Here is a 26,565-nt window from a genome sequence, read left to right as displayed (position 1 = left end):
TCGCCAAACGTCCAAGCGCTGGACAACAAAATTACCGAACTATGAGCCCAATGCGAAACCGTGGATTAACAGCAAGATACGAGCTGCTGTCCATGCACGCAACGTCACCTTCAGATCTGGGAATCTGGGGGGACACCCGTGTGACACTCCTGAGAACCATCAAGAAGGCCAAGAGGGACTACACTACACCACCAAGCTGGAGGAATAGCTTGAGAGCGGGGACGTGAGGACTACATGGCAGGGGCTGTGTATACTATCACGGACTGCAGAGGGAGAGCTAGATCTGTAGAGACCCCTCTGCCTCGCTCCCTGGCGAGCTGAACACCTTCTACACCCGGTTTGAGTCCGGAAGTACAGTACAGCCAGTGCCTGCACCACCTGTGGACACCAGATCTCTTACCATCATGGAGGCTTACGTGTGCAGAGCCTTCCAGCTTGAATCTGCTATACGCGCAGCACCGCAGTACGCGCTGATCTTGGACTACACGTGGCTCTTGGGCTTTGCTTGGCATAGTTTCCAAAGTAAAACAAAATAATAATAATAATGCTAAAGTAGAATCCATTAAACTAATATCAAACACGACACTGGAGCACAGAACTGACTGACACAGTGAATAGCAGGCAGGCTGACAGTGAAGTAGTATAACGGCAAATAGCCAAAAGAGGCAATGCAATGCAGTGTGTCTGGATTTATTGGAGACAATATCGCAGAGTTGATGGTCAGTGTCCGTGAGCACCAGCCATCAAGCACACCGCTATCTGGGGGATCAAAGTGTGTTATGCAAGTGTACCCGGGTGTGCTGTTCCATCACGGTTCCAATGAAACGGATTCAGTCCCTCTCAGTGTGAATTGCCTATACATATGCTCCATATATACCTCCTGCCACGCTGGACCCACAAACAATGGACCACATCATGAGATGTATCTATGCTCCACAATGTAGGCCTACTGGAGATGACCTGGCCGAACCAAATGCTGCTGCACTCGCCTGCGCCAACCACTGGAAAGACGTGATATAGAGGATAGCCAGACACGAAGAAGAACTGTACAGCCAATGCACAGCTCCAATGTCATCATCAAATATGCGGACGACACAACAGTGATGGGCCTGATTGATGATGACGACGAGGTGGCCTCCAGAGCTGAGGTTGGAACACTGACACAGTGGTGCCAGGAGAACAGCCTGGCTTTCAACGTCAATAAAACCAAGGAGCCGATGCGTGGATTTCAGGAGGCCAGAGAGAGAGAGCACACACCTATTGTCATCAACGGTGCAGCAGTGGAGCAGGTCTGCGACTTCAAGTTCCTCGGAATACACATCTCGAGGGCATAAAAGAAGAGGATCCAAGGCACTCTGTTCCAGTGAGGTGAAAAAAAAGCCTTTTTTATTTAAGAGTTAAGGCATGGCAAAGAACATTACAAAAAGAAGGACCAGCGCGTTTCGGCACTCAGCCTTCGTCAGGGTGCCATGACATATCTCGAGGGACCTGAAGAGGGCCACAACACCACAAAAGTGGTGAAAAAGGCCCAACGACGATTCTTCCTGCGGTGCCTGAAGAAGTTCAGAGTGAGTCCCCGCATCCTCAGAGCATTCTACAAGAGTACCATCGAGTGTTCTAGATGATGGTACTGTTCAGAGTGTCGTGGGACTATCTGGTGCTACATTAGGATTCAAACATTGTGCCCTTGAACCTACTACCTTTACTTTGAAGTCTTCAGAATGGGACACTTTTCACTCCACCAGAGCCAAAGGAAATCAATATTTTAAGAGGTATGAATGGCAAGAGCTATTTGCCAGCAAAGTCAAGGAATCAAATCCATATTGTATAATACGTTTAGTTAATCACAACTTTTCTACCGCTGTCGTTAGAAAATCAAGCAAGCCATGTCTGACAATCAATGGCGCCTGCAGGCATACTTCATGTGAGATGACCTTCAAAATACATCTCCATTCATTCGAAGACAGCATATTCATATAGCTTACACTGGCAACATATATCACACAAAGGACAAATTGAGAAGTAGATTTGTTAGAAGCACAGAGCGTGCAAACTTAGGTAGATCAATGAAGAACCGATTTGCACATACTGCTTACATTGAGGCATTGAACAATGCAGATCCAAGGTCTTTAATAGCTGGAAATCGTAGTGGGCAAAGACACCTCTTTGTACAGGCAGATCAAACATGAACAGCGGAAACAAGGATAATAATAATAATAATAATAATAATAAAGCTTTATTTATATAGCACCTTTCAAGAACAAGGTGACAAAGTGCTGAACAACAAGAGCATAGAACATATCATACATCCAAAGGCAACAGCTTTGGAAGGATAACAATGAGATCAAAGCTTTGATGGACCTTAAAAAAGACTGGGAGGATAAAGACACAGACAGTGTTGTTGTAAAAGGATTCATTCAAATTATTAAAGTTAAGGTTATATGTTTTAGTGAAGGAGTGAAACTGTGGCACAATGCAACGGCACAATGTGCCACATCATGGGAGTGTTGTAGAGGAGGTCTCCCCGGACATGTGCGTATATCACACTAGTCGAATCATAGAGTGTTTTGTCCAGCGTCCACTTTTGGGATGTTTTTTTACCTCTGACCTCACTGTATGGCATGCCAATTTCTTTTTTACACCTCTGCTGCTTACCGGAGGGTGTGGTGTTGTAGAGGAGGTCTCCCCGAACGTGTGCGTATGTCACACTAGTTGAAACGTCCACCGGAAGTCTTACATTTGCTAGCTTAGATTTGCCAAAAAGTATGAATGGCTAGTCTCAGCCATGCGTTCTGCCTTGCGGAGACAATACAATAATTTCCCCTCCCTTCTACCCAGCAAAACACCAGATGAATGAAATAATTGAAACATGAGAACAAGATGCATTTGAAGCTGAAGTTCACACAAGAACTGATCCATTCAAATAATTTGGTCCTTTAATTATACAAAATTGCCCATAAATGTATTCATTTGCATAAAAATGATTGTAAAAGGACATTCAGGGAAGCACTTATTTATACCGCATTCTACAACCATGTCACTCACCAATTTTCAAGTTAAAAACAATGCACTGCATTCAATCAATGCACCAATCTTGTCTAATTCAAGTAGTTAATGTATTTAAAGCATTTGCACTCTTGTTACACTGGTTTTATAATATCTAGTAACTAAATATGGTTTTCATTTTTTGTAAACCATTTACTGTATTCTCATTAAATAGATGTCATTAGTTACTACTCAAGCAGCCATGCAGTGTATTCCAGTTACTCAACTAGCACTGCTAGTTTTTATATTAGCCATACTGTTGACCACCAGGGGGCATATGGTGACCGCATGGCTGCAGCCTAGCTGCCTGCCTGCTATATCCCCCCCTCCCTCTGGGGATATCTCTGGCACATATTTTTTAGATGGGGGTCAAATATAGATATAGATTTTCAATTAGGGGTCCTTCATATGAAAAAGTCTGAGAACCACTAGTAGGATAGATGATGAGCAGTTGAGCAGTGCCAGAGTTCACACCCAAAGGGGGGGGGAATCACTTGCATTCACTTAAATAAATCACTGAATCAAAATGTCATCCTTCAAGGAATATTTCACCATCAAGAAATTCAAAAATTCCACTCTGGTAAAATAAAAGAAACAATTAAATTACACAGCCAATTTGCTTAAAAATGCTGTACCATAAAAAGAACATCCAAATGAACGTTAGATTGACACACACACACACACACACACACACACACACACACACACACACACACACACACACACACACACACACACACACACACACACACACACACACACACACACACACACACACACACACACACACACACACACACACACACACACACACACACACACACACACACACACACACACACACACGCGCGTACACACACGCACACGCACACACGCGCGCGCATTGGGAGGGAAGGCTGGTCCCTTTTGGTTTTGTCTAATGAGGTCAGACACATTCTGATGATCGGTCTCAAGAGGTTTTTGATGGCTTGATGGTTGGTCATCATCGTGACCTTTAGCCCAGCCCAACATCCAGTGACATCATGACCACGAACCCAAGAATGGAAGTCCAGGACGCCAGCTTCCCATTTCCACTGAAAGAGGGAGAAATTCTTTAATAGTAAGTACGTGTTGTGTAAATTGAGGTTATAAGTTATAGTCAGGTTCATAATGGTACAATAAAAAATATATAAATGTGAATGGTAAATGAAAACACTATTAAAAAAAAGTCTTTCATTTATGATGAATTCCTGTTCTGTTCTTTGTCTATATGGAAGTGTCTATTTGTACGTCTATAAATGTTTTGATGAATTGAACATGGTGGACCCTCTTGTAAACAAGTGTAATGCTTAATTGGGTCGTCCACTCACAGTTAACAGCCTTTGTATTGAGTTTGTGCTTGAAATGTACTGTAATTCTGCAAACTGTTATATATTTCAATCAATCAAAACTGTATAGCCACATCTGTCAATCATTTGCTCTGTCCCCTCATCTACGCTGTAGGCGGATGGATGAATGAGGGAACAGATCAATAGATTGTATGGCAGTGGTTTCTCCAAAGTGGGCTCCAGGGACCCTCAGGGTTTGGATTCTGAGAGTTATGGTGTTTCTTGAAATGTATACATTTGAGAACCACTGTTCTCTATAAATATATTCCTCCAGCTACCCACCGACCCAACTACCATCTCTCTATCAGTGAAAAAACAACAGACAATCCGGGGACTCGGGACGTCAGGCCTGACGTCGAAATTAAAAAAAAAGTTTTCTAAATCATGACAATTTTCGGAAAGATTTGAGGCACATTTTAACGATTTTTCAAAAATAGCAGACCTACAGAGTGGCGCGCTATGAGCTTGTAGATCTGCTATTTTTCAATAGCTAGATTACAACATAATGTTTAAAACTGCCCAAAATGGGTTAAAGTCTAACTCATGTTGATTAGTTGATGTAATGGTGATGTAAAACAAACGGTGCCAAAACAAACATTAAATTCTCTTTATTGTTAATGGCATTTAATGTTTGTGTTAGGGACAAGATGGCGTAAATGTTCCCTTCATTGTCAATGGCGTTTTTAAAACAAACATTGAACTAAAAACAAACATTAAACCTGTATATAGGAGGGGCTAGCACCCCTCAAAAAGCAACTGCCAACATGTTTCCACCTCTGAAGGTCTTCATCGGGGAGAAAATGTTAAGGTCCTTCACCTGACTTGAGCCTCGGGTATGATGTCGTCAACCACCACGTAGACCATCGCCCCGGCAGCAAACGCCAGCGCATATGGCAACAGAGGTTCCGCCAAAACCACGGCAACGGCACCCAGCATCCCTGCTATGGGCTCTACCATTCCGCTCAGCTGGCCGTACCTGAGGTTCAGAGAGACAGTAGTTGACACACAGTCGCAAACACCACCACTTTTTACTGCATTCTGCCTGAACCACCGAACCGTACCTTTATTCCAGGCCTAAATGGTAGAGTCAAGAATGGCTGAATTAAATTTCTCTCAACAGAATAACTATTTGGTTGAGAGAAGAGATTCTCCAAACAATTCCCCTGCAGAATTATTTGGCAAGCCTTCACCAAAGAATAACTGTAATCTAACTAACACAAAAATTCATAAAAACTAAACTAAGCCTTTTCAAAAACTAAAAACTAAACTAAATTAGTACACCTGCTTTAAACCAAATTAAAACTACATGATTTTTTTTTGATTGATTCTTTATTTAAGTGTCATGCTTCCGAAGAAGCCCATCCCATATAGCCTGACACTCAGCCTGAATTTTCATTTCGTTTCTTTTTTAATGGGCGTGGCTAGCGATTCAGGGGCTGGAGCCAGGCTACATCCCATATGGACTTACAGGACACTTTTTACAGTTTACATGAACAATTACAATAAACCGACATGACGGTTTGCAAACAATGATCAATTGAATACCAAACTGACACTCCAGATCCTTACGAGCAGATTACATAATATATAACATAAAATAAAATACACCATTAGGCCTGTGACAGGAGACACATGTACCTACTTGAAGAGCTGGGATTGTCTTCTACTCCAGGCTCTAGAAACATTTGAAAACTACATTTCCAAATTAAATAAAACTAAAAACTAAAATAACATCGACAAACTCACACATACCAGAAAGATTTCCATGTTGACATCCCAGAACCACGCAGGGGCAGGCTAACTGCTAAGCCTTCTGGGAAATTCTGGATACCAATTCCCACAGCCAAGTTTCTGAACAGGGGAAAAGTGAAACAATACCTACAATCTCAGATCACACAGTTTCACAATATTATTTAGCACCCAATTTAGCAAGTATATCTTCTACAAACCTTTAAATTATTTGCAGTGAAAGTAGAAACGTACAACATATTGATAAAGTAAATCTCAGTGCTCACTGGTTTTTCGGTATACAAGGACCCAGCAACACAGTGGATCTCAATTATAAATAGTTCATCAAATGTGTGTACAATTCCTTGCAAAATGATAAAACAACAGCTAGTGAAGTGTGGCGGTTACTTTTACTTTTATGCATGTGTATGTTAATTAAAAGCATGTGCCTTCTTGACATAAATTAAACACATTCTTCCATGCCAGAAATAACTCCTTTGACTTATACTGAAGCACACACACTGCTGATTCTGGACAACCTAGACTCGTACGCCTAGATCCAGTGTGTGGAAGTGGAAGGCAAAGGGAGGGAGATGTTCAATTACAACATTTACAAGACAAAGGTCAGAATAGGTGACATGGACATTTTGTCAGCCTAAGTGTTTAGGGTGTAAATGGTCATCTTAATGATAACGATAAATGAAGCAGCAATACATCTCTAGTCTAAACCAGCCTCAACAGAAGAGTTGTAGGTAATCAGAATCTGCTCGTAATTCACACATAAAAGTCAAAGCCGGCCTGGTCCCTAACATTGTCCTTGACAATTTCTCCAATAGCAACAGCAAACATTATTTTACGATGCATTTTTATGCATTTACACTTGGCTTCAACCAAAATCATAGTTAGATATTTTAGTTCCTTTCCATGATATGTAGGGTTATGTAAACATTTGATTTTCAACTGAAACATTTTCAGGGAATCTGAACAATGGAAGACGTTTCAAGGACACCCCACCCACTGCTTGCTGGGTGGGGTTTAGGGGTTTCTTGTGACCCTACCATTAAAGGGGCATTCCACTAATTTTCAACATTTTACTATGTCATTAATATACCTTAGAGCTGTTGTCATCAAGATGTGTTTCACCATGATAATGATTTTTTTCATACTTACAGAATGGGGGGACTTTTTTATTATTTCCACACAACAGCTCTAAGGTATATTAATGACATAGTAAAATGTTGAAAATGAGTGGAATGCCCCTTTAACATCATATGGCAGGCAAAAATGTGAAACTTTCCATTTGCTTTAAGTAGCATGTGACATGTCAAACTAGGATTCATGAATGTATGTATGTACAGTATATAGACAATATTTTAGGCCAATAAAAAAGACTATATACCAAATGTCCCACTTTAAACAAAAGTAGCCTGTCGGCTGCCGGACTAGTATAAAAAGGGATAGGGAAAGCTTTAACTTTCCTTTTATTACATTGTGTGCCCAGGACGTCTCCAGACGTCTTTATAATCTCTCCTGTGGTGCTTTGGGAATTTTTCATTAAAAAAATGGGCATCTGTTGTGTTAAACAATATCAAGTGAAGAGCAGTTTGTTGACAACTCACTGATCATTTGGTCACTGGAATCACTGGAATATAAACCACGTGGAGATTTCAAGCCATTAAATCATTTTGCCTGCTTTAGTCAAAGGTCACCACTAAGGATTTGATTTCCAGCCAACAAAAAGCCATGTTGTAAAACCACTGTGTGTGTGTGTGTGTGTGTGTGTGTGTGTGTGTGTGTGTGTGTGTGTGTGTGTGTGTGTGTGTGTGTATTTCCGTTGACCGTTGGTCTTACCTGGCACTCTCAAAAGTGGCAGATGACGTTTTTCCAATTGCGCCAAATGCTACTCCCACAGCTAATCCCTCTGCAAAACACACACACACACTGTTACTACAACATGCAGCAAAGAAACCGTGACAGAAGAAAGGACCGGGGGAAAACAAGGGTTGGATGACCTAGCACCCTGTCTGCATAGTGACCTGGGAGTCAGGGACTAAATCCCCTCAATATTTTAAAGCCATCTGATTTAACTTGGACCTTCACTTTCCGTCTATCTGTTAGGAAATACAGTGGGTACAACTTAACCACTTCACCCCTACACAGTACTTCATTGCACGTATATGTCAAATAGCAAAATTACCATCTACATTTATGCTAAATGTTTGCCTATTACGATGTGGACAGAACAGAGATGCTAAGGTTGAAGAGCAAACTGGCCTATCTATTCTGCATTAGACAACCAGTATATTACCAGTAAGATGCCTGAGGGAGAGAAGCAGAGCGAGGTCACGTGCACGCATCCGCCTAGGTGACAGCAGACTGCTGGGCGAGAGCTGGCGCTTTGGCATGGGGGGTCAGATCAACATATGGAATGAATTCTGTACTGGCCACATAATGGAGTGTGTCTTGAGTGTACAGGGTTTGATGTGGTCAAAACAACATATGGAATGAAACAGGTCAGCTCCATGGAGATCTGGGAGATCTAAGGGTGGCAGCGGGGGCAGTGTCTTGAGTGTACAGGGTTTGATGAGGGCCCAGTTAGGGCCGGGCCTTAATTTTCGGGCCTGATGAGAACTCTAGTGTGGCAGCGGGGCAGTGTCTTGAGTGTACAGGGTTTGGTGAGGGCCCAGGTAGGGCCAGACCTTAATTTTCAGGGCCTGTTGAGAACTCTAGTTTTCGTCGGCTGCCGGGCGCGGCTGCACTAATAACTTTGGGGCAGGCCCATCTAGAGTTTAAATGGACAGGTATCAGTCAAAAGGGAGACATCGAAGAGGAAGGATGGATGGGGAAGGATCAACATATGGAATGTCATAACAGGTTAGATGTAGAGTTGCTGGCCAATATTGATGACATCAAGGATTTCCATATATGGGCATTCCCATATATGAGCTTAGTATTGATGACATCAGGGATCTCCATCCCTGATGATGTCACGTGATGTCACATATATGGTCATGTCTGGGGTGACCGACCTACCAACCAACCGAACAACTGCCCCGCTGACTAAAGCCTCTTTTAGACGGCGACCATCTCCAGATAAAACGGCAAAGTCCCGTTGCGTTCTCAGTTTTTATTGACCCTTTACACGAGAACGCACACTTTATGAAAACGCTATAATATCGCTAGGTGGCGGTAACGGGCTGCCAAATAGACCAGTCACCCACGTTATGCACAAGAAGAAGAGCCAGCTCCCCCTTCACGCATTCCCCGTGTCAATCACACTACAACACACACTACAAGTACACACTTCAACCCACACTTTACAATGACTTACATAGCTTGCTGTGTTAGGTGTTAGACTACGAGACCATTGTCCGCATTGGCCGTGAGTTCAAGCCTCAGAGCAGACAGTTTTTCGCGATTTTTGCGGTCACTTTATTTTCTCACATATTAAAAACGCTACCAGCTTAAAGTTAGGAATAAATAATACTGAGGTAAATGTGATGTTAATTAATAGGTTAATAGGGGAGGGGACTGGATTTTTATTCACAGGGAGGGTGATGGTGGTGACAGACAGCCCAGAGCATGCAGGCAGAGTGCGCCACGGGAATTGGTTATATATTTTATAATACATTAGGCTACATAAACGCTGCTGCCGCGGCTGCCACCTATCACAATTAAGGCATTTTATTTACATCATGGTTTTACATTCACCATCGCTGATGAGCAGCGCTTTGTAGGCGAGGAGGAGGCTTGTTCAGGAATTCCATTATATCATAATTATATGGCTCTGCATCAATGTAATAATATATGCGCTGCGAGCCAACGTGAGCCATGATGTCATAAGTTTTGCGGATTCACCGTTTTGCCTGTTTACACGGAGAAGGGATAAAACGGCGTTCTCAAAGATTTCCACTCTGGGAGGTGGTTTCACTTTGATGCGTTTTCACCTCCTGAGAACACCCTTCTCGTCTAAAAGGACCCCAGCAAACGATACTTTATTTTCCCGTTTCTTATGAACACCATCCTCGTGTAAAAGCCACCTAAATGCGACCTGTGGTCGCTATAAACCCATCTGCCCATTGTCAGAGTAGCTACTATCTACCGTTCCTCCACAACTACTGCTGAGGTGCTTTTGAGCAATCGCCTAGTGGCTCCAATTGTGCTGTTCGGTTTTATTGCTTCAAAATATGAATACACATAAATTATAAATCGTTGGCAAAGTGGCCATGGTATAAGTAGGATAATGCACACGCACACGCGTGTGTGTGGTTTTTCAATGCGCGCGCGCGCGCGCACACGCACGCACGCACGCACGCACGCACGCACACACACTCCTGTGACGTTTTCCCTCTTAGTTTCACGGCTGTCAGGCTGAACAAATAGAGTTGACAATGTCAATGTTTAGCAGCAGGTTAACTCAAAGCCTCGTCTGATATTGTTTGGCACAGATTGCTATTTTAAATTAAAATTGATTTTCAATAGAAAAAGTTTTTTCCTAGAGTAATTCTGCAACATAACCTTCCTAACCTTTGTTTGTTGCAAATTGGAATCGAAAAGTTGCGCACGCACACACGCACGCACGCACGCACACCCACGCACACGCACACACACACACACAATTTACAATTTACAATTTAGGCATTTAGCAGACGCTCTTAATCCAGAGCGACTTACAATAGGCAAGAACAAAAAGCATGGGAATACATCACACACACACACACACACACACACACACACACACACACACACACACACACACACACACACACACACACACACACACACACACACACACACACACACCTCCATCTTTTCCCCTACACTCTCCCCTCCTCTTCCACTGAGTCCTCACACCCTTCCTTCCTCAATTGTACTCTTTCATCTATCTCCCCGGTGACCTCCTCGACATCCATGTAGGACAAGGCTGTTGGTTCCCGAAGATCAATAGTGGACAAAGACCAAAGGTGTCAGCTGCTTCAGGGGTTCTTAAAACAGGAACTGGTACTTTGTCTACAACAAAGTTCCAATCTCTCTCTAATGCTGTCTCCTTTCTTCCTTTTGACCCTATCGATTTCTTCTCATTCCATTCCTGAGATACGGTCTTTCTGTCAGGGCTGACGTCACGACTACCTAGTCGTTACGTCACTCCCTCCTCTTATAAGGCCTCGTGCCAGAATTACTCTGTCGGATTATAGATTTCCTTTTGTGTTTGTTAAGAACCTAACTCTAACTCTAAACTCAAGCTAAACCTTTCATCTCTAAACTATCTACTCGGCAGTCTTTAGCCAAGACTTTACCTCTATCGAAGTTAGGGGTTACATCTAGTCAGCACTTCCGCCTTTGTGACTCGCGGAAAACTATCAATCCTTACAGTATAATCCGACCAAATCTTGGTCTCTTGGTCACTGAATGAGGGAAAGGAGCTCCACATATTTGGCGCAGTCAGAAATTGGGGGGAATAGCTAGTGTGTGTCCGTGTGAAGGTTTCTGGAACGTCACGGAACTGACAGCATCGCAGGAGAGTAGGGTCATCCGTCCCCTCAAGATCAAACTCACTAATCAGTCGGTTTAGTCGACTAAGACTAATATGTTTTAAAATGTCCATTTCTGCTAAGCAGCAAGCTATATGGTTAGACTCATTTTACAGATTAAATAAACTAATCGATTAGTCGAGAGTGTTGAACAGCCCTACAGGAGATATTTCTATTATTGTACAGTTTGTGGTGTGTGTGGGTAGTATGTGGAGCATCACCATGGGCCCGAACCTCCAAGCTCATCCACTAGGGAGAGTAGAGGCCTGGGGAGGGATCTCAGCACCATGGACAGTGCATACACCCGCTATTACCAAGACAATGTGCTAAATCAGTAGGAGTTAGTGGCAGCTGCTTATTACCATAGATATTATAAAAAATAGATGCCTCACTGGCCGTTGCAGTTCATTGGAGCGACGTGTATCCCAATGAAGGTGGAAGTGCAGTGCTGAAGGCTTTTCTTTTTTTTAAACAAATCTTAATAACAGTCATGACAATAAATTACAATACAAAACAAGACAAACAAACAAACACAAACAACAAAGTTATTAATACAACAATACAACATCAGAGCCAGGGGGGATTAGATTACTAACAGAAAACATTAAAGAGTGAACACAAAGCAACAGTTCTCCGCAGCTTTCTTATTTAGAAGTGCTGACGGCATTTGCTGAAGGCACTCTGCGTCGCTGCCCAAGTGACGTCACTCATGCGACTCCTCCATGTCTCTCGCTGTCACTCAAGTGACTACTGGCCAATCACAGCGCGTCTTTTCCGGGACTTATGTTACGCACGCGGAAGCTGCTCATTGAAGGCAAATGCTTTGCAAGGAATCTCGGGAGAATTGTGCCTTCAATTGTGACACACGCCTCAGAGCCGGAAAGGGCGTCTACGTTTATATGTCTATGCTTATTACCCTCAGAACACCCTCATCATCATTGGGGGACTACAACTTCAGGCAGTAAGCAACACATTCCCCAGTGAAATGCTGCATTGACTTGAGATTGAAAATGTTGAAACTTGAAAGGCTCAGGCTCTCTCCTGTGTACTGATGTCTGCTCTGTTATGTTTCCATAGAGGCATACAGTAGTAGCTTGTGAGTAAATCTGACTGAAATACCCCGGTACGGAAATAACTTGGCCAGGCCTGTTTCTTTCTGCCCACTTCTCTACTCTCTGTACACCTACGACTGGCTGGCCATGCACAGCTCCAACTTAGTGGTCAAGTTTGCTGACAAAATAACAGCGACAGCCAGGCATGATCATGGATAAAGCAGACTAAGGCCTGACTCACACGTGCACAACAGATTGATGTATGGCTGATGCATGAGACTTATTGACTGATGCAAGCTCGCAATTCATTCCCAATGGGAGTCACATGGTTTGACACAACATTTGTGTTGTATGAGGGGGTGGGGGGGCAGTTGAAACACAGCCGAAAGCCGTACAACACAAATGTTGTGTCAAACCATGTGACTTCCATTGGAAATGCATTGGGGCAAGATGTAAACAAACCCTTTCTTTACATCTAGCATGCATCAATGTTGTATGCTAGATCGAAAGGTGTGAGTCAGGCCTAAGACCAAAGAGCTGATCGTGAACTCCATAAGTCAGGCAGAGAGCACACCCCATCTAAATCAATGGGGCCACAGTGGAGAAGGTCAGTGACTTCAAATTCATTGACATTCACATGAATCACATCACTGAGAAACTCACCCGGGAAGTCCACTCCACACGAACCAAGTGGTGTGACTTCCTCACACCACTTGGTTCGCCTCTACATTCTCAGGCATCAAGAAGGGGGCCCTAAGGTTCTGCAGGCTTTCTACAGGGGTAACACAGAGAGCATTCTGACTGGCTGCATCATTGCCTGCTATGGGAACTGTACTGACTTCAAACACAAAAGCAAACAAACAAAAAAACCGAAACTAAACAATTTCCAGAAACCATTTTGGGCGGGAACCCCTTTTGGTGTTAGCATTATGTTATGCTTTAGCTATTGAAAAATAGCAGACCTACAAGCTCATAGCGCGCCACCGAGCGGCGCGCTACGAGCGGCGCGCTACGAGCTTGTAGGTCTGCTGTTTTTGAAAAATCAAAGAACGACTGACATAGAAACATAGCCTTTTCAGAAAACTGTCAGGATGTAGAAGACATTTTTAGAATCTGATCTCAGGTCAAGTAAAATGTATGCTTGCCTACAATAATGACATGCCCAAATTACGGAAAATGTACTTGCACCTTAAACGTGACTGTGATGTTGGGAAAGGGGAACTCAAAGATGGTGTTAGATTAGAAAAAAGCTGCTCAATGTATAGTACAAAAGAGCCTTACACACACAAAACCACACCCACAGACACTTAACCAGGCAGCCATGCAACACATACATAATCCACATTCCCAATCTTCCTTTTGCACTGATTTACAGCCCCTTGCTCACACATTACAAGCACAAGCACACAAATACCCATCCCCACTAACTCAATATAATCAATCTCAGGCATAGAGAACATGCCTTCGCTAATTTATTCATGCAATATGCAAAACAAAGCTAATGTATTCATCTAGGAAATGAGACACAGCTAATGTATTAATATAGACAATGAAAGTCAATAGTATTTTTACACAGGGTTACTGTAATACAGTACTTAAGATAATACAATGCAAATTTAGCCATACAATTAATGAAAGCCAGCAATTTATTCATACAGTTAAACATACTGTGTCATGCGAGAAATAAAACGGATTTCATGTAGGGCTGCAACTATAGATAATATCATATTAGCGTTTATTCTAGGAAATGAAAAATTTACATTTTTCAGGAAATTAAGAAAACCTTATATATGTATGTATGTATGTATGTATGTATGTATGTATGTATGTATGTATGTATGTATGTATGTATGTATGTATATTTTATTCTTCATAACAAATCCAGTGTGGTAGGATGGTGTTTCTATGTCTCTCTGTGATTTGAGCCTCTGCCTATATACATTGTGCAGCCTTTTATGGCAATAACCAACACAATATGTTGGTTATTGCCATCCAGATAGGGCTAGAATAGTGCATAGTCGATAGCATTATTGGATGTATGGGGCGGGTCATCCAATCACGGATTAATTGCATAATCTTTTTTTAATCTAATTAATTTCACAAATGAATGTCATAGTTCAATGTTGAAAATGAGTGGTGTTGCTGCTATGAGGGTGGGTCACAAACACATTCGAGACTCTCAAGTGGGCCATTATCCAGAAAGGGTTGACAACCACTGGTTTAGAACAGTGTTCTGTTCAGTGAGCTGCGACCCAAACAGGTAGCAGAATGCTACCTGTTTAGCATGTTAGAATGGGGCGGCCCTTGACAAAAACTTGACAGGCTTTGAAACCCATGGTCTCCAGGTCTCCTTTCTCAGCTGATGTCCTCCCCCCCCCCGTCCCCCCGTCCCCGTGTCTAGTGTACTGAAGTGTGTACTATTTGCCGATGATACGAACATGTTCTGTACAGGGGAGGACATCCAGCAGCTCATGATGGTGCTAACAGCATAAATGAATAAATACAAACTCTGGTTTGATAGAAATAAATTATCTTTAAATCTATAAAAAAAAGTATAGTAAACCATATCATGTATCATATATATTATATACTATACTATAGTAAAACCATATTACCTTTTATACCTACCGTACTATACCATATTACAGTAAACCATAACATATATTATACCATAGATACTATACAATATACATTATAACTCATTAACTCATTATAGAACTATATTCTATAAGGATAACATAACATACCAATGAGATGCAGGAATCATACTCATATCCCCAAAATAATAACCCTTATATAATAATCTGCCAACAATGTACTTCGGGATGCTCTGTGCCACCTTGGCTTAATCAATCAGTATTAGTAAACCATAACACAATAATGGCAATGAAAGGTATTGATTCCACACAGCAGGAATTATTGTGTTGATGCGATGTTTATAGTGGTGTATGTACGTAGCTGTGTATACTGTATGTATGAATATGTGTAGGTGAATGTATATATCTAAGGACAACATGCATGTATGCACTGTGTGGGTAGACAGATGTCCCATCAGTCTGGAACACGTGCACCTAAATAATGTGTGTTATGTATAAACTGAACTGAACTGAACAACCCATGCTTAACCTTTAATACATTTTAATATACCACTACTTTATTATTTTTGTTTTTGTTTTTAAATTAATCCATTTTGACCTGAGATCAGATTCTAAAAATGTCTTCTACATCCTGACAGTTTTCTGAAAAGGCTATGTTTCTGTCAGTCGTTCTTCGATTTAAAAAAAATAGCAGACCTACAAGCTCGTAGCGTGCCACTCGGTGGCGCGCTATGAGCATGTAGATCTGCTATTTTTCAATAGCTAAAGCAAAACATAATGCTAACACCAAAAGGGGTTCCCGCCCAAAATGGGTTAAGTTGGTTCCTTTCTTTATCTCTACAGTGACTTTGGGTACTTAGAAATTAGACATTTGTCCGGTACCCAAACTAGTGACAATAGCCTATCTACGACAGAAGCGACATGTTGTGAGCTAGTAGATCAGCTATTTACTATTTTCACTACATCCTAAACATTTGTTTTCTAATTTATGGAATTTATTTTATTTTTTTATGCATGCAATTCGTATTCATGAAAAGCTGTATTGCATTAGCCTGGCTAATAAGCCAGACTAATATCACACAACACTGTCGCGGTATATTAGTCTGGGCTGGCTCCACTTGGATTTCATTTCCCGGGGGGCGGGTTCAAACATTTTCTCTTTGACGCAATTGGTCAGAGCTACTGTCAGTCAAAGGTCTCAAGCATTGAACGTCACTGTACCAAAGCCCGCCCATATTGCATACCGTGTCCCGATTGGCCCGACCTGTTCTCGGTTGTAGGAAAGAGGCGTGCTACTGAGCCTCGCCAGACCCTAATCCGCTGGCAGGCAAATTTGTTTTTTGCCAACGGCTGATTCGGTCTGGTTTATTAACCAGGCTAGTATTGCATGCCACCCTATATCTCTCTCTTTATGTCAGACTTTACTGCACTGTATGCCAGAGAAGAAATGCTCTGAGTCCGACTGATCTTTTAAAAAAAAATCCCCCGTAGCGTTCAGCTCAATCATTCACTGATGCCAGGTGCAAGTTTAGCTCCCTGTAAATCACCTGTAGTGTGGCTGTCACACAAGCCGTTTGATTCCTTCCTATTGTAGAGCCAGGCATATTCCACCAGTCCCAGGCAGCGCCCATAGAGTATTAAAAGGATAAAGACTGATCTGGTGCGAAGCTCCCCCCCCCCGCTATTCATGTCAGTGGAAGTTGCTCAGTGGCGTTTTGAAGCACCCGGAAGGACCGTCTCAGAACGTCTACTTCCGCATTTGACCACCAAATTTTGGTGGTCAAATGCGGAAGTGCAACCGAGCGCTCAATGTTAAAGCCCAGCTGCACGGGGTTTCCCAGTCATGAATCCACGGGTCCGCTTGTAGTCCCTCCTCTTACCACTAGGGCCCAGTGCTTCAACGTTGGAGCGCCTCACTGGCCCCTTGGCAGCGCCCCTTCACATCTCAGATATTTGTTCACCTTCAATTTGCGGCTGAATTAATCACACGTGAGTGGTTTTTGGATCATGGCCCAATGGATTGCATACTAAATAGTGTTCCCTTGTGTTTAGCTGGATTGTTTGTGAGCAGTATCTCTTTCTCATGAATTAGCTTATCGTAGATTCTGTGGTGTCCAATTCTAAGACAATCAAATGACTGTCTTTTGTGATAAAAGATGTGTTCAAGGTGTGGGTTTGTTTACATGCCACGGCTATCCATTTTAACCCATTTTGGGCGGGAACCCCTTTTGGTGTTAGCATTATGTTATGCTTTAGCTATTGAAAAATAGCAGATCTACAAGCTCATAGCGCGCCACCGAGTGGCGCGCTACGAGCTTGTAGGTCTGCTATTTTTAGTCTAGCTTATTGTAGATTCTGTGGTGTCCAATTCTAAGACAATCAAATGACTGTCTTTTGTGTTCAAGGTGTGGGTTTGTTTACATGCCACGGCTATCCAGAGCAACTGTAAGGATGTGTTCAAGGTGTGGGTTTGTTTACATGCCACGGCTATCCAGAGCAACTGTAAGGATGTGTTCAAGGTGTGGGTTTGTTTACATGCCACGGCTATCCAGAGCAACTGTAAGGATGTGTTCAAGGTGTGGGTTTGTTTACATGCCACGGCTATCCAGAGCAACTGTAAGGATGTGTTCAAGGTGTGGGTTTGTTTACATGCCACGGCTATCCAGAGCAACTGTAAGGATGTGCTCAAGGTGTGGGTTTGTTTACATGCCACGGCTATCCAGAGCAACTGTAAGGATGTGTTCAAGGTGTGGGTTTGTTTACATGCCGCGGCTATCCAGAGCAACTGTAAGGATGTGTTCAAGGTGTGGGTTTGTTTACATGCCACGGCTATCCAGAGTAACTGTAAGGATGTGTTCAAGGTGTGGGTTTGTTTACATGCCACGGCTATCCAGAGTAACTGTAAGGATGTGTTCAAGGTGTGGGTTTGTTTACATGCCACGGCTATCCAGAGTAACTGTAAGAATAGAGCAAAGAGGAGGTCCACTAAATACAGTGACAAGAAAACAATCTTGTGCTACAAAATAATTACGATAGTCTGTTTACCCCGCTAGGGTAAAGATCAAACCTCGCATCTGTCTAAATCAGTGGTTAGTGGTAGTTTTATCCTGTAGTTTTATCCTGTAGTTTTATCCTGTAGTTTTATCCTGTCGTTTTATCATGTAGTTTTATCCTGTAGTTTTATCCTGTTGTTTTATCATGTAGTTTTATCCTGTAGTTTTATCCTGTAGTTTTATCATGTCGTTTTATCCTGTCGTTTTATCCTGTAGTTTTATCATGTCGTTTTATCATGTAGTTTTATCATGTAGTTTTATCATGTAGTTTTATCCTGTAGTTTTATCACACTTTTTGGTCACAGTTTTTGGTCACACTTTCTGGTCGCACTTTTTGGTCACACTTTCTGGTCACACTTTTTGGTCACACTTTTTGGTCACACTTTTTGGTCACACATTCTGGTCACACTTTTTGGTCACACTTTTTGGTCACACTTTGCTCATGGCACCCCTGTAAATAACGTATTCATCCACGGCATCCCTGAATGACATTTCTTTTTGGTCATATTTTTAGTGAAAATAACTGTATGCTTGATATTAACCACTTGAAACCCAGCATCCATATTCTGGGGGTAACATAGGCCAAAAGTAGCCGATCTACAAGCTCACAAGATCGGCTATTTTTGGCACAAAGATTTGGCGTAGATTAAAAAAGAACGCACTAAGTGCACAGTGCAACTCCATTTTATTAGAGGGTGGTTGAATTTAAGTGATATTGATGAATTCCAAATAGTATCAAAGTATTCTGCAGCATCCCTGGACTTGCTTCACGGCACCCGCAGCACCCACTTTGAGAAACCCTGGTCTAAATCATACCGTCTAAAACAGCTTATGTTTATCTAAATAACATAAATAGCATAAGTGAACAAGGAAGAGGAAAATAAGGAGTGGCTAGGGGTGTGGTCTGAAGAGGTGAGTTCAGACTATGGCGGGTGAGTCTGCAGTTCTCTGACTGGGTGGGTGGGATGTCGTACAGAGAGGAGCGGCAGATATCCCGGGTTTACTGATCATGATGTGTGTGAACAGGGTGGATCATCAGGCCAGTGAAGTGAGCACAGAAGTGATGAGATGTGGGATTTAGGAAATTGAAACCCAGGCGTGCCATGGCATTCTGGATCAGTTGAAGGGTTTGAGAGAGCATGCAGACAGACAGACCACCAAGGAGGGAGTCAAGCCCGGAGATAACTGAAGTTCGGATAAAGAGCTGGGCTCACTTTTTGCTTCTCATTCTCCGGATAAAGTGCAAACCTGACTGTGTGTACATTGCACGTTTTCTGGGAAAATATTTATATATAATATATGTAATTTATGTGTGAGCACGTAGCTAATTATGAAACCTATATGCAGATGAAGTCTCACTAATGAATTGGTTGTCCACCAGAAAAGGATGTGCTCAATCAGTAGAGTGCACTCCGTTAATCTCTCTTATGACCACATCGTACAGTACCTCCGCGTCACATGTCATTAATTCACCCTCTCACTCGTACTTCCTGCAGCGCACCGCCTGAAGCTGAGACCATGCTGTACTTCCTGCAGCGCACCGCCTGAAGCTGAGACCATGCAGTACTTCCTGCAGCGCACCGCCTGAAGCTGAGACCATGCAGTACTTCCTGCAGCGCACCGCCTGAAGCTGAGACCATGCTCTTAACCTATTCTGGGCGGGAACCCCTTTTGGTGTTAGCATTATGTTATGCTTTAGCTATTGAAAAATAGCAGATCTACAAGCTCATAAAAATCGAAGAACGACTGACATAGAAACATAGCTTTTTCAGGAAACTGAAGCTGAGACCAGGCATTTGTTTAGTCCTGATGGATGGAAATCAATCCTCATTAAATGTGTTTACATGTTACTGAAAGAGGACAGCGTGATGTCAACATGTGATCCATGTTTTTCCCGTTTTTTTTTTTTTCTCCAGTTTTTGCAAAACATTTTTTTCACTCTGAAATCCTGGGTGCTACACTCCCTCTGCCAACCTGGGGAAAGAAACGGACTGACCTCATGCTTCCTTCAATGTATGAGGAGTCCAAGCCGCTTCTTTTTCACCTGACAGGGTGGAGTTTCCCCGGTTGGACGTAGCGCGTGAACACGTTATTCCAACCAGTTCCTTTCCCCTCCATCAAGGCGCCTTGGAGGCAGTATAGAGCGTCGCAGTCCCGCCTCCTACCCTGGACCAGGAAATGAAACCCAATGCATTATTCTCATAGACATTTCTTAAAGTATTTATTTAAAGACGGTTACGCCGCGGACAAAGCCAACTCGAGTCGTGACAACTCATGACAACACAAACAATATTTTGGACCAAACAAATAATTACAAAGAAGAAAAACAACAAAAAACGTGTTGTAACCTGCCGTTTTTTTCTTCTTTCTAATTATTTGTTTGGTCCAAAATATTGTTTGTGTTGTCATGAGTTGTCACGACTCGAGTTGGCTTTGTCTGCGGCGTAACCGTCTTTAAATAAATACTTTAAGAAATGTCTATGAGAATAATGCATTGGGTTTCATTTCCTGGTCCAGGGTAGGAGGCGGGACTGCGACGCTCTATTGAGACCAAGATTACTGCATGTTTTTGTGACACACCATGAGTCAGACACCCTCCCCTAACCTAACCTCGCAGGAAGCCATGGGTGATTTTTAACCCGCAGCACCGGTTTGTCTGACTCATGACTGTATGACTGTTGGTATGTCTAACCAACGTATTGCCAACACCAACTATGGCTATAATATAGTCGTGGTCTTCTACCCAGCTCAGTGGCCTTGTGGTTAGAGTGTCCGCCATGAGACTGGGAGGTTGGGGTTCAATCCCCGGCCGGGTCATACCAAAGAACCAAGAACATCTGACCTGGAATGTTGTGGATGGTGATGGCCAGGATGAGTAGCAGAACACGTCTCCAACTGTTTCCTGTCTGCCCTGTCCCTTCCTGTTGCCTGCTTCCCGTTTCCTGTCCCTCGGAGCTGCTGGACTGGGGGCCTCTCCTCCTCTGGTACACCTCGCCCTGCACACCGTTCTCTAGCTTATCTGCCACAGAGAGAAAGAGGGATGGAGAGAGAGAAAGAGGGATGGAGAGAGAGAGAGAGAGGGATGGAGAGAGAGAGAGAGAAAGAGGGATGGAGAGAGAGAGAGAAAGGGGTGTGAAAAATGTAAAAAAAACTAGGGCTGTCAATATTAACACAATGACACCTGGTGGATGCTAACAGCAATAGCGGCAATGCTAGCGAGGACCATCCTTGCTCCAGAAAACGCCAATGTTCCAATCGCGATCAACGTAAAATCCGAAAATCCGAACATCGTCGATCTGATCAAAACCACAGACAGCGCTGTAGTTTCCAAGAAAAGAGCATGGAAAGGCCGTGGCTAATACAGAAGCTAATGTGGTTGGCCGCACAGACGCAGTGCAGACGAGGCCCTAGCAACCATGCCTAGCAACCGGAGCGCTTCCAAAAATGGAAAATAGCGAGGCATTCTTATATCGATATTAAACGCCTTAGGACGAGTATACTTCTGTAGAGCACATCGCATATTTATTTAATTGGACAAGTATACCTGTCCTTAGCATCAAATGTGTTAATACAATACTCAAGTACCGTACTGTACTGTACTGTACTGTACTGTACTGTACTGTACTGTACTGTACTGTACTTCCTGTGAAACACAGCGAGTAGACAGAAATGGCACCATCCTATAGTGATTAGCATAGTTGAGGACATTAAACCCGGGAAAGCATCCGTGTTATTTTATTTACAGTATATATACAGTATGTTGCTGTAGAGAGGAAACCACCTAACTGCATTTCTTTCTTTTTTTTAAATTCTTTTTTTGCATAAATCAGTGCTATTGAACACCCTTTACGTCTGTGTGTTGGTTAAAAAAATATTGAACCAATGAAACTGCAGTAAAAAGCGATTCGGACAAAACCTATTAACTCCATTGAACTCAAACTGTCTGCTAAAGCAACTAACTCCACCACAGCACCTCTCCCCCTCTAATGCAAGTAATTGACAATATATAAAGTCACAACACCAACTTTGATGAGGCAGTATTGCTTTGTTTTCAAAATACAAGGTTTATTTCATTTCTTGAAAAATGTACATTTTGGAGTTAGGGGGTTTCTTGCCGACAGCAGAGATATATAGCACATTGGTTGGCTATTCAAAAATCATGACATTTTCTGTAAATCTTTTAATATATACTGCATTTTAAGAATATTTTTGAGTGGTGCAACCACTCCTATAGACAGCTATGTGTGTCCCTGGGTCTGTCTGTCCAAGCACGAAAATAGTGTTATAGCGTTTGTTCACCACCAAGTGTCACTGTTGCACAGCCTAACACACAGACACACACAGGCCAGGGAGGAGGGCTTGTACAGTACTGTACAGTACCACTCACTTCAGATTTTTAACTCAAATCTTTGCTTCTGGGGGTCCCTGGAACGGAAATATGTTGAGATGAGGCCAAATACATACGAGTTTATGGGTCCTTGACATGAAACGGGATATTGCAACATATGTTTTTCAGAAAACTGTTAGGATTTAGAAGATATCTGTAGAACCGGCCTCAGCTGTCTTAATGGGTTAAGCTTACAGTAGCTTGAAAGTGGTCAGGCAGGACAGGCTCTCATGGTGTGAATCGGAGGCCATTATCCACCCGATGGCACAGAACGTATCAGTAACACACGACACTCAGCAATTGACTTCAGGAAACAGGACATTAGACATAGATTGGTCCACCGTAATACTAACATTCTGTTTGGTCGAGTGCCTGAGTAAACCGCCTTGAGGTTGATTAGCAATGTACACACACAGTATGTCATTATGCTATATTACCACCTCTGGGGCAGCGATGACACATTTTCTAGACTGATTTTCCTTTGACTGAAATAACAGAGCCCCCGGGACGCTTTCTATATCAATCAGCATCTCCGGTAACAGGAATGTGGTTAATGAATTCTATAAAGAAAAATGCACATGAATGATAATGGCGCTGCACTGTACTGTATGAGAAAAAGACACCGCAAATACCGTTATAAAGAGTGCAGACTTCCCTGCCCCCCTACTATTCATTTCGATGGAAGTTGCTCAGTGGCGTTTTATAATTTATTTTTTTTGCATTTTTCCGTTTTGGACACCAAAATTTGGTGTCCAAAATGCGGAAGTGCTGAATGTTAAACCCGAGCTGCACGGGGTTTCCTCATGCTAAATCCACGGGCCCGCCTGCATTCTCAGCGCTGACCAGTAGGGCTCAGCACTTCAACGCTGGAGAGCCTCCCTGGGGACTTGGAGCCAACCCAACTGCTGGAAATTCCTCGCAGACAGCCCCAAGACAAGCCTGACCAGCCTATCTTGAGAAACTGCAACTTCTCTTTTAGGGCTAGGCCATGAGCCAATAGCATAATCGAAACAACATAAAACCAGTGAGTTTGCTAATAAGCGAATTCTAGCCGAGTCTAGAAAATGTGCTTTCCTGGCTAAGAACTTGGCCACCTTGCCAATGGTCTTAAGAGCCATGGTTTTACCACCCAGGCCACGATCTAGCAGACAACCGAGGTAGCTGACATTGAAAAATGTTGAAAATTGAAAATGTTGGAACCTGTCAGTTTGTTTCCTGATCCCTTTTCAAACTGATCTATCACTCTCCCCCACTTTCTTTCACAATGTGTATCTGCCTCTCTTTTTGTCTTTAGCTCTTTCGCCACTCTCCTCCACATGCGCGCGCGCACACACACACACACACACACACACACACACACACACACACACACACACACACACACACACACACACACACACACACACACACACACACACACACACACACACACACACACACACACACACACACACACACACACACACACACACACACACACACACACGATGAGTGATTGACCCCAGTAAGTGCATCCATTCAGCCATGTGTGAAACGACAGATATAATCTCGTCTGTAAAAGGTCAGATGGTTTGACCTCACGGTCTGTATCTCTTTATCCACGCACTCCTCAACTTCAGTATGCAGAGGTTTGCAATAGACCTGTAACGTCTCATTAATTCTCAAAGGAGCGGCATATGACACGGTTGCCCGAGGTGAAACCGAAACGCTTAAAAAAATATATGTGTTTGATTGATTGATTGAGTTAAAGTCTTTATTAACAGTTTGCAGAATGGGTAAATTTCACATGAAAGCACAACTCAATACAAAGACTGTTACTGTGGACGACACACTGATAAAGCATTACACTTGTTTACAACAGGGTCCACCTTTTTCAATTCATCAGAACGTTTAGAGACTATATAAAAAAAAACAGGAAATCATGTAAGGAGGTAAAAAGGGCAAGGAAACATACAGTAAGGGGGAAAGGGGGCGGGGGTATTCAGATGTATCGATTTACGGGGGCCAGTTTCGAATTGCAGCCGTCCGTCCGTAGGTGCCCTTTGAGAGCGCTTTTGAAGGAGTCAAGGGATTCGCACGTCTTAATGGCTGTTGGTAGGGCGTTCCACATTTTGGTGGCATAGGAGCGAAAAGAACGAATTTAGTCCCTTGTTTGTGCCGAATCTGGGTTGAACATGGTTTGTTGAACTCCCTCTGGTGTTATGGGTGTGAACTTCGTTGACATTAAGGAAGTATTTAGACAGGTGTACTCTCTCAGATTGAAAAAAAATCGCTGAGGATGTTATTGTGCCGAGTCTGTCTGTGTTCCACTAAAGAGAGGGTGTGCGCATGCATAAAGTGAGTGGCAAATCGAGTGGTAAAGTGAGTGGCAAAGTGAGTTTAACGTTGTTAAACGCATTTTGGGCGGGAACCCCTTTTGGTGTTAGCATCATGTTATGCTTTAGCTATTGAAAAATAGCAGATCTACAAGCTCATAGCGCGCCACCGAGTGGCGCGCTACGAGCTTGTAGGTCTGCTATTTTTGAAAAGTCGAAGAACGACATAGAAACATAGCTTTTTCAGAAAACTGTCAGGATGTAGAAGACATTTTTAGAATCTGATCTCAGGTCAAAATGGGTTAATGCAATCAGATTTCTGTTTGGACGTATGGAGTGTCAAGGCCAGAACGTAGTTTCTTCCCCCACTCAGTAGGAGTTCCCGCATAACTTACAGGTATGATGATGTCACGTGCATAGCCTCTATAACAATAAGCCATGCCTGTCCTCAGGCCTCTGTTGCTATTTATCTCTAAACCTCTCCAACACACGTGTGTGCATGTGAAACGTGCATGTGAAATATATACACACACACAGCTGGCAAAGGGCAGCTGTTGAGGGATGGCTGCAATTATCAAGTGATGTATAGGCGCCTTCACAATCTATACTGCTATGCATGTCTCAAACAAACCAACACACACACACACACAGTCACACACACAGTCACACACACACACACACACACACACACACACACACTTGCACAAACTCTGAATATATTAAGGAAATAAATCTACATACACACACAACATAAATACGTACAACACACTCAGAATACCTTAATGAAATGCACAGACACACACACACACGAATGGTGGGCAGGGCAGTGGGTAATCTCACTGACCTTGGACACGCATGCACGCAATTGACCAATTTACCTTTGTATTCTGTCTCTCTGAATGCTCTCAACATCAACAAGACCAAGGAGGTAGAGGAGAGAGCATGTCGCTATATGTAATTTACATATAGCGACAACAGCGTCGCAGTGGCGAGTTTCCTCTGTACACAAGTGATGAAAGCAAGGCTCAGCAGCGCCTGTACTGCCTCCATTTGTTCACTGTTCACCATTTACATGCCCCCCATGGGTCAGATTATTCGCCACCATGGTCTAAGCTTTCATTATATGCTGATGATACTCAACTGTATCTCAGCAGTCAGCACCTCACCTTCCACTCAGCTCCCCCCTCAGTCCCTTGTCAACTGCCTCCTCCTTCATGTCGATGGCAGCTTCATATCTCCATCTCTGGAAGTCCGCAACCTGGGCATCATTCTGGATTCAACCCTCTCCTACCAGTCACATATCAAATCCATAACCAAATCAGCATTCTACCACCTTAAGAACCGCCCTTCACTCTCTGACTCCGTGGCCGAGACCCTTATCCATGCATTTGTTACCTCCCGCCTGGACTACTGCAATGGAGTCCTGTTTGGGGTCCCAAACAAGTACCTGGACAGGCTGCAGTATGTCCAAAACTCAGCTGCCAGAGTTC

At 43.0% G+C, this 26,565-nt stretch overlaps 1 protein-coding gene across 2 annotated transcripts in view; it reads right to left on the bottom strand.

Moving 5' to 3' along the window:
- Positions 1-2,918: 2,918 nt before the first annotated feature.
- Positions 2,919-26,565, bottom strand: part of slc39a11 (solute carrier family 39, member 11) — a 95,999-nt gene continuing 72,352 nt past the window's right edge. For both annotated transcript variants that reach the window (XM_079492833.1, XM_079492834.1), the window contains exons 6-10: positions 21,216-21,392; positions 7,992-8,061; positions 6,165-6,263; positions 5,230-5,388; positions 2,919-4,118 (exon numbers count right to left, since the gene is read on the bottom strand). In XM_079492833.1, coding sequence (XP_079348959.1) covers positions 4,040-4,118; positions 5,230-5,388; positions 6,165-6,263; positions 7,992-8,061; positions 21,216-21,392 — 584 coding nt within the window. In that variant the 3' untranslated portion in view covers positions 2,919-4,039. The remainder of the gene's footprint in view (positions 4,119-5,229; positions 5,389-6,164; positions 6,264-7,991; positions 8,062-21,215; positions 21,393-26,565) is intronic.

This window comes from Electrona antarctica, assembly GCF_951216825.1.
Source record: "Electrona antarctica genome assembly, chromosome: 22".
Taxonomy (NCBI): domain Eukaryota; kingdom Metazoa; phylum Chordata; class Actinopteri; order Myctophiformes; family Myctophidae; genus Electrona; species Electrona antarctica.
Note: the sequence above shows the minus strand (reverse complement) of the source record. Positions and strands in the feature narration are given on the sequence as shown.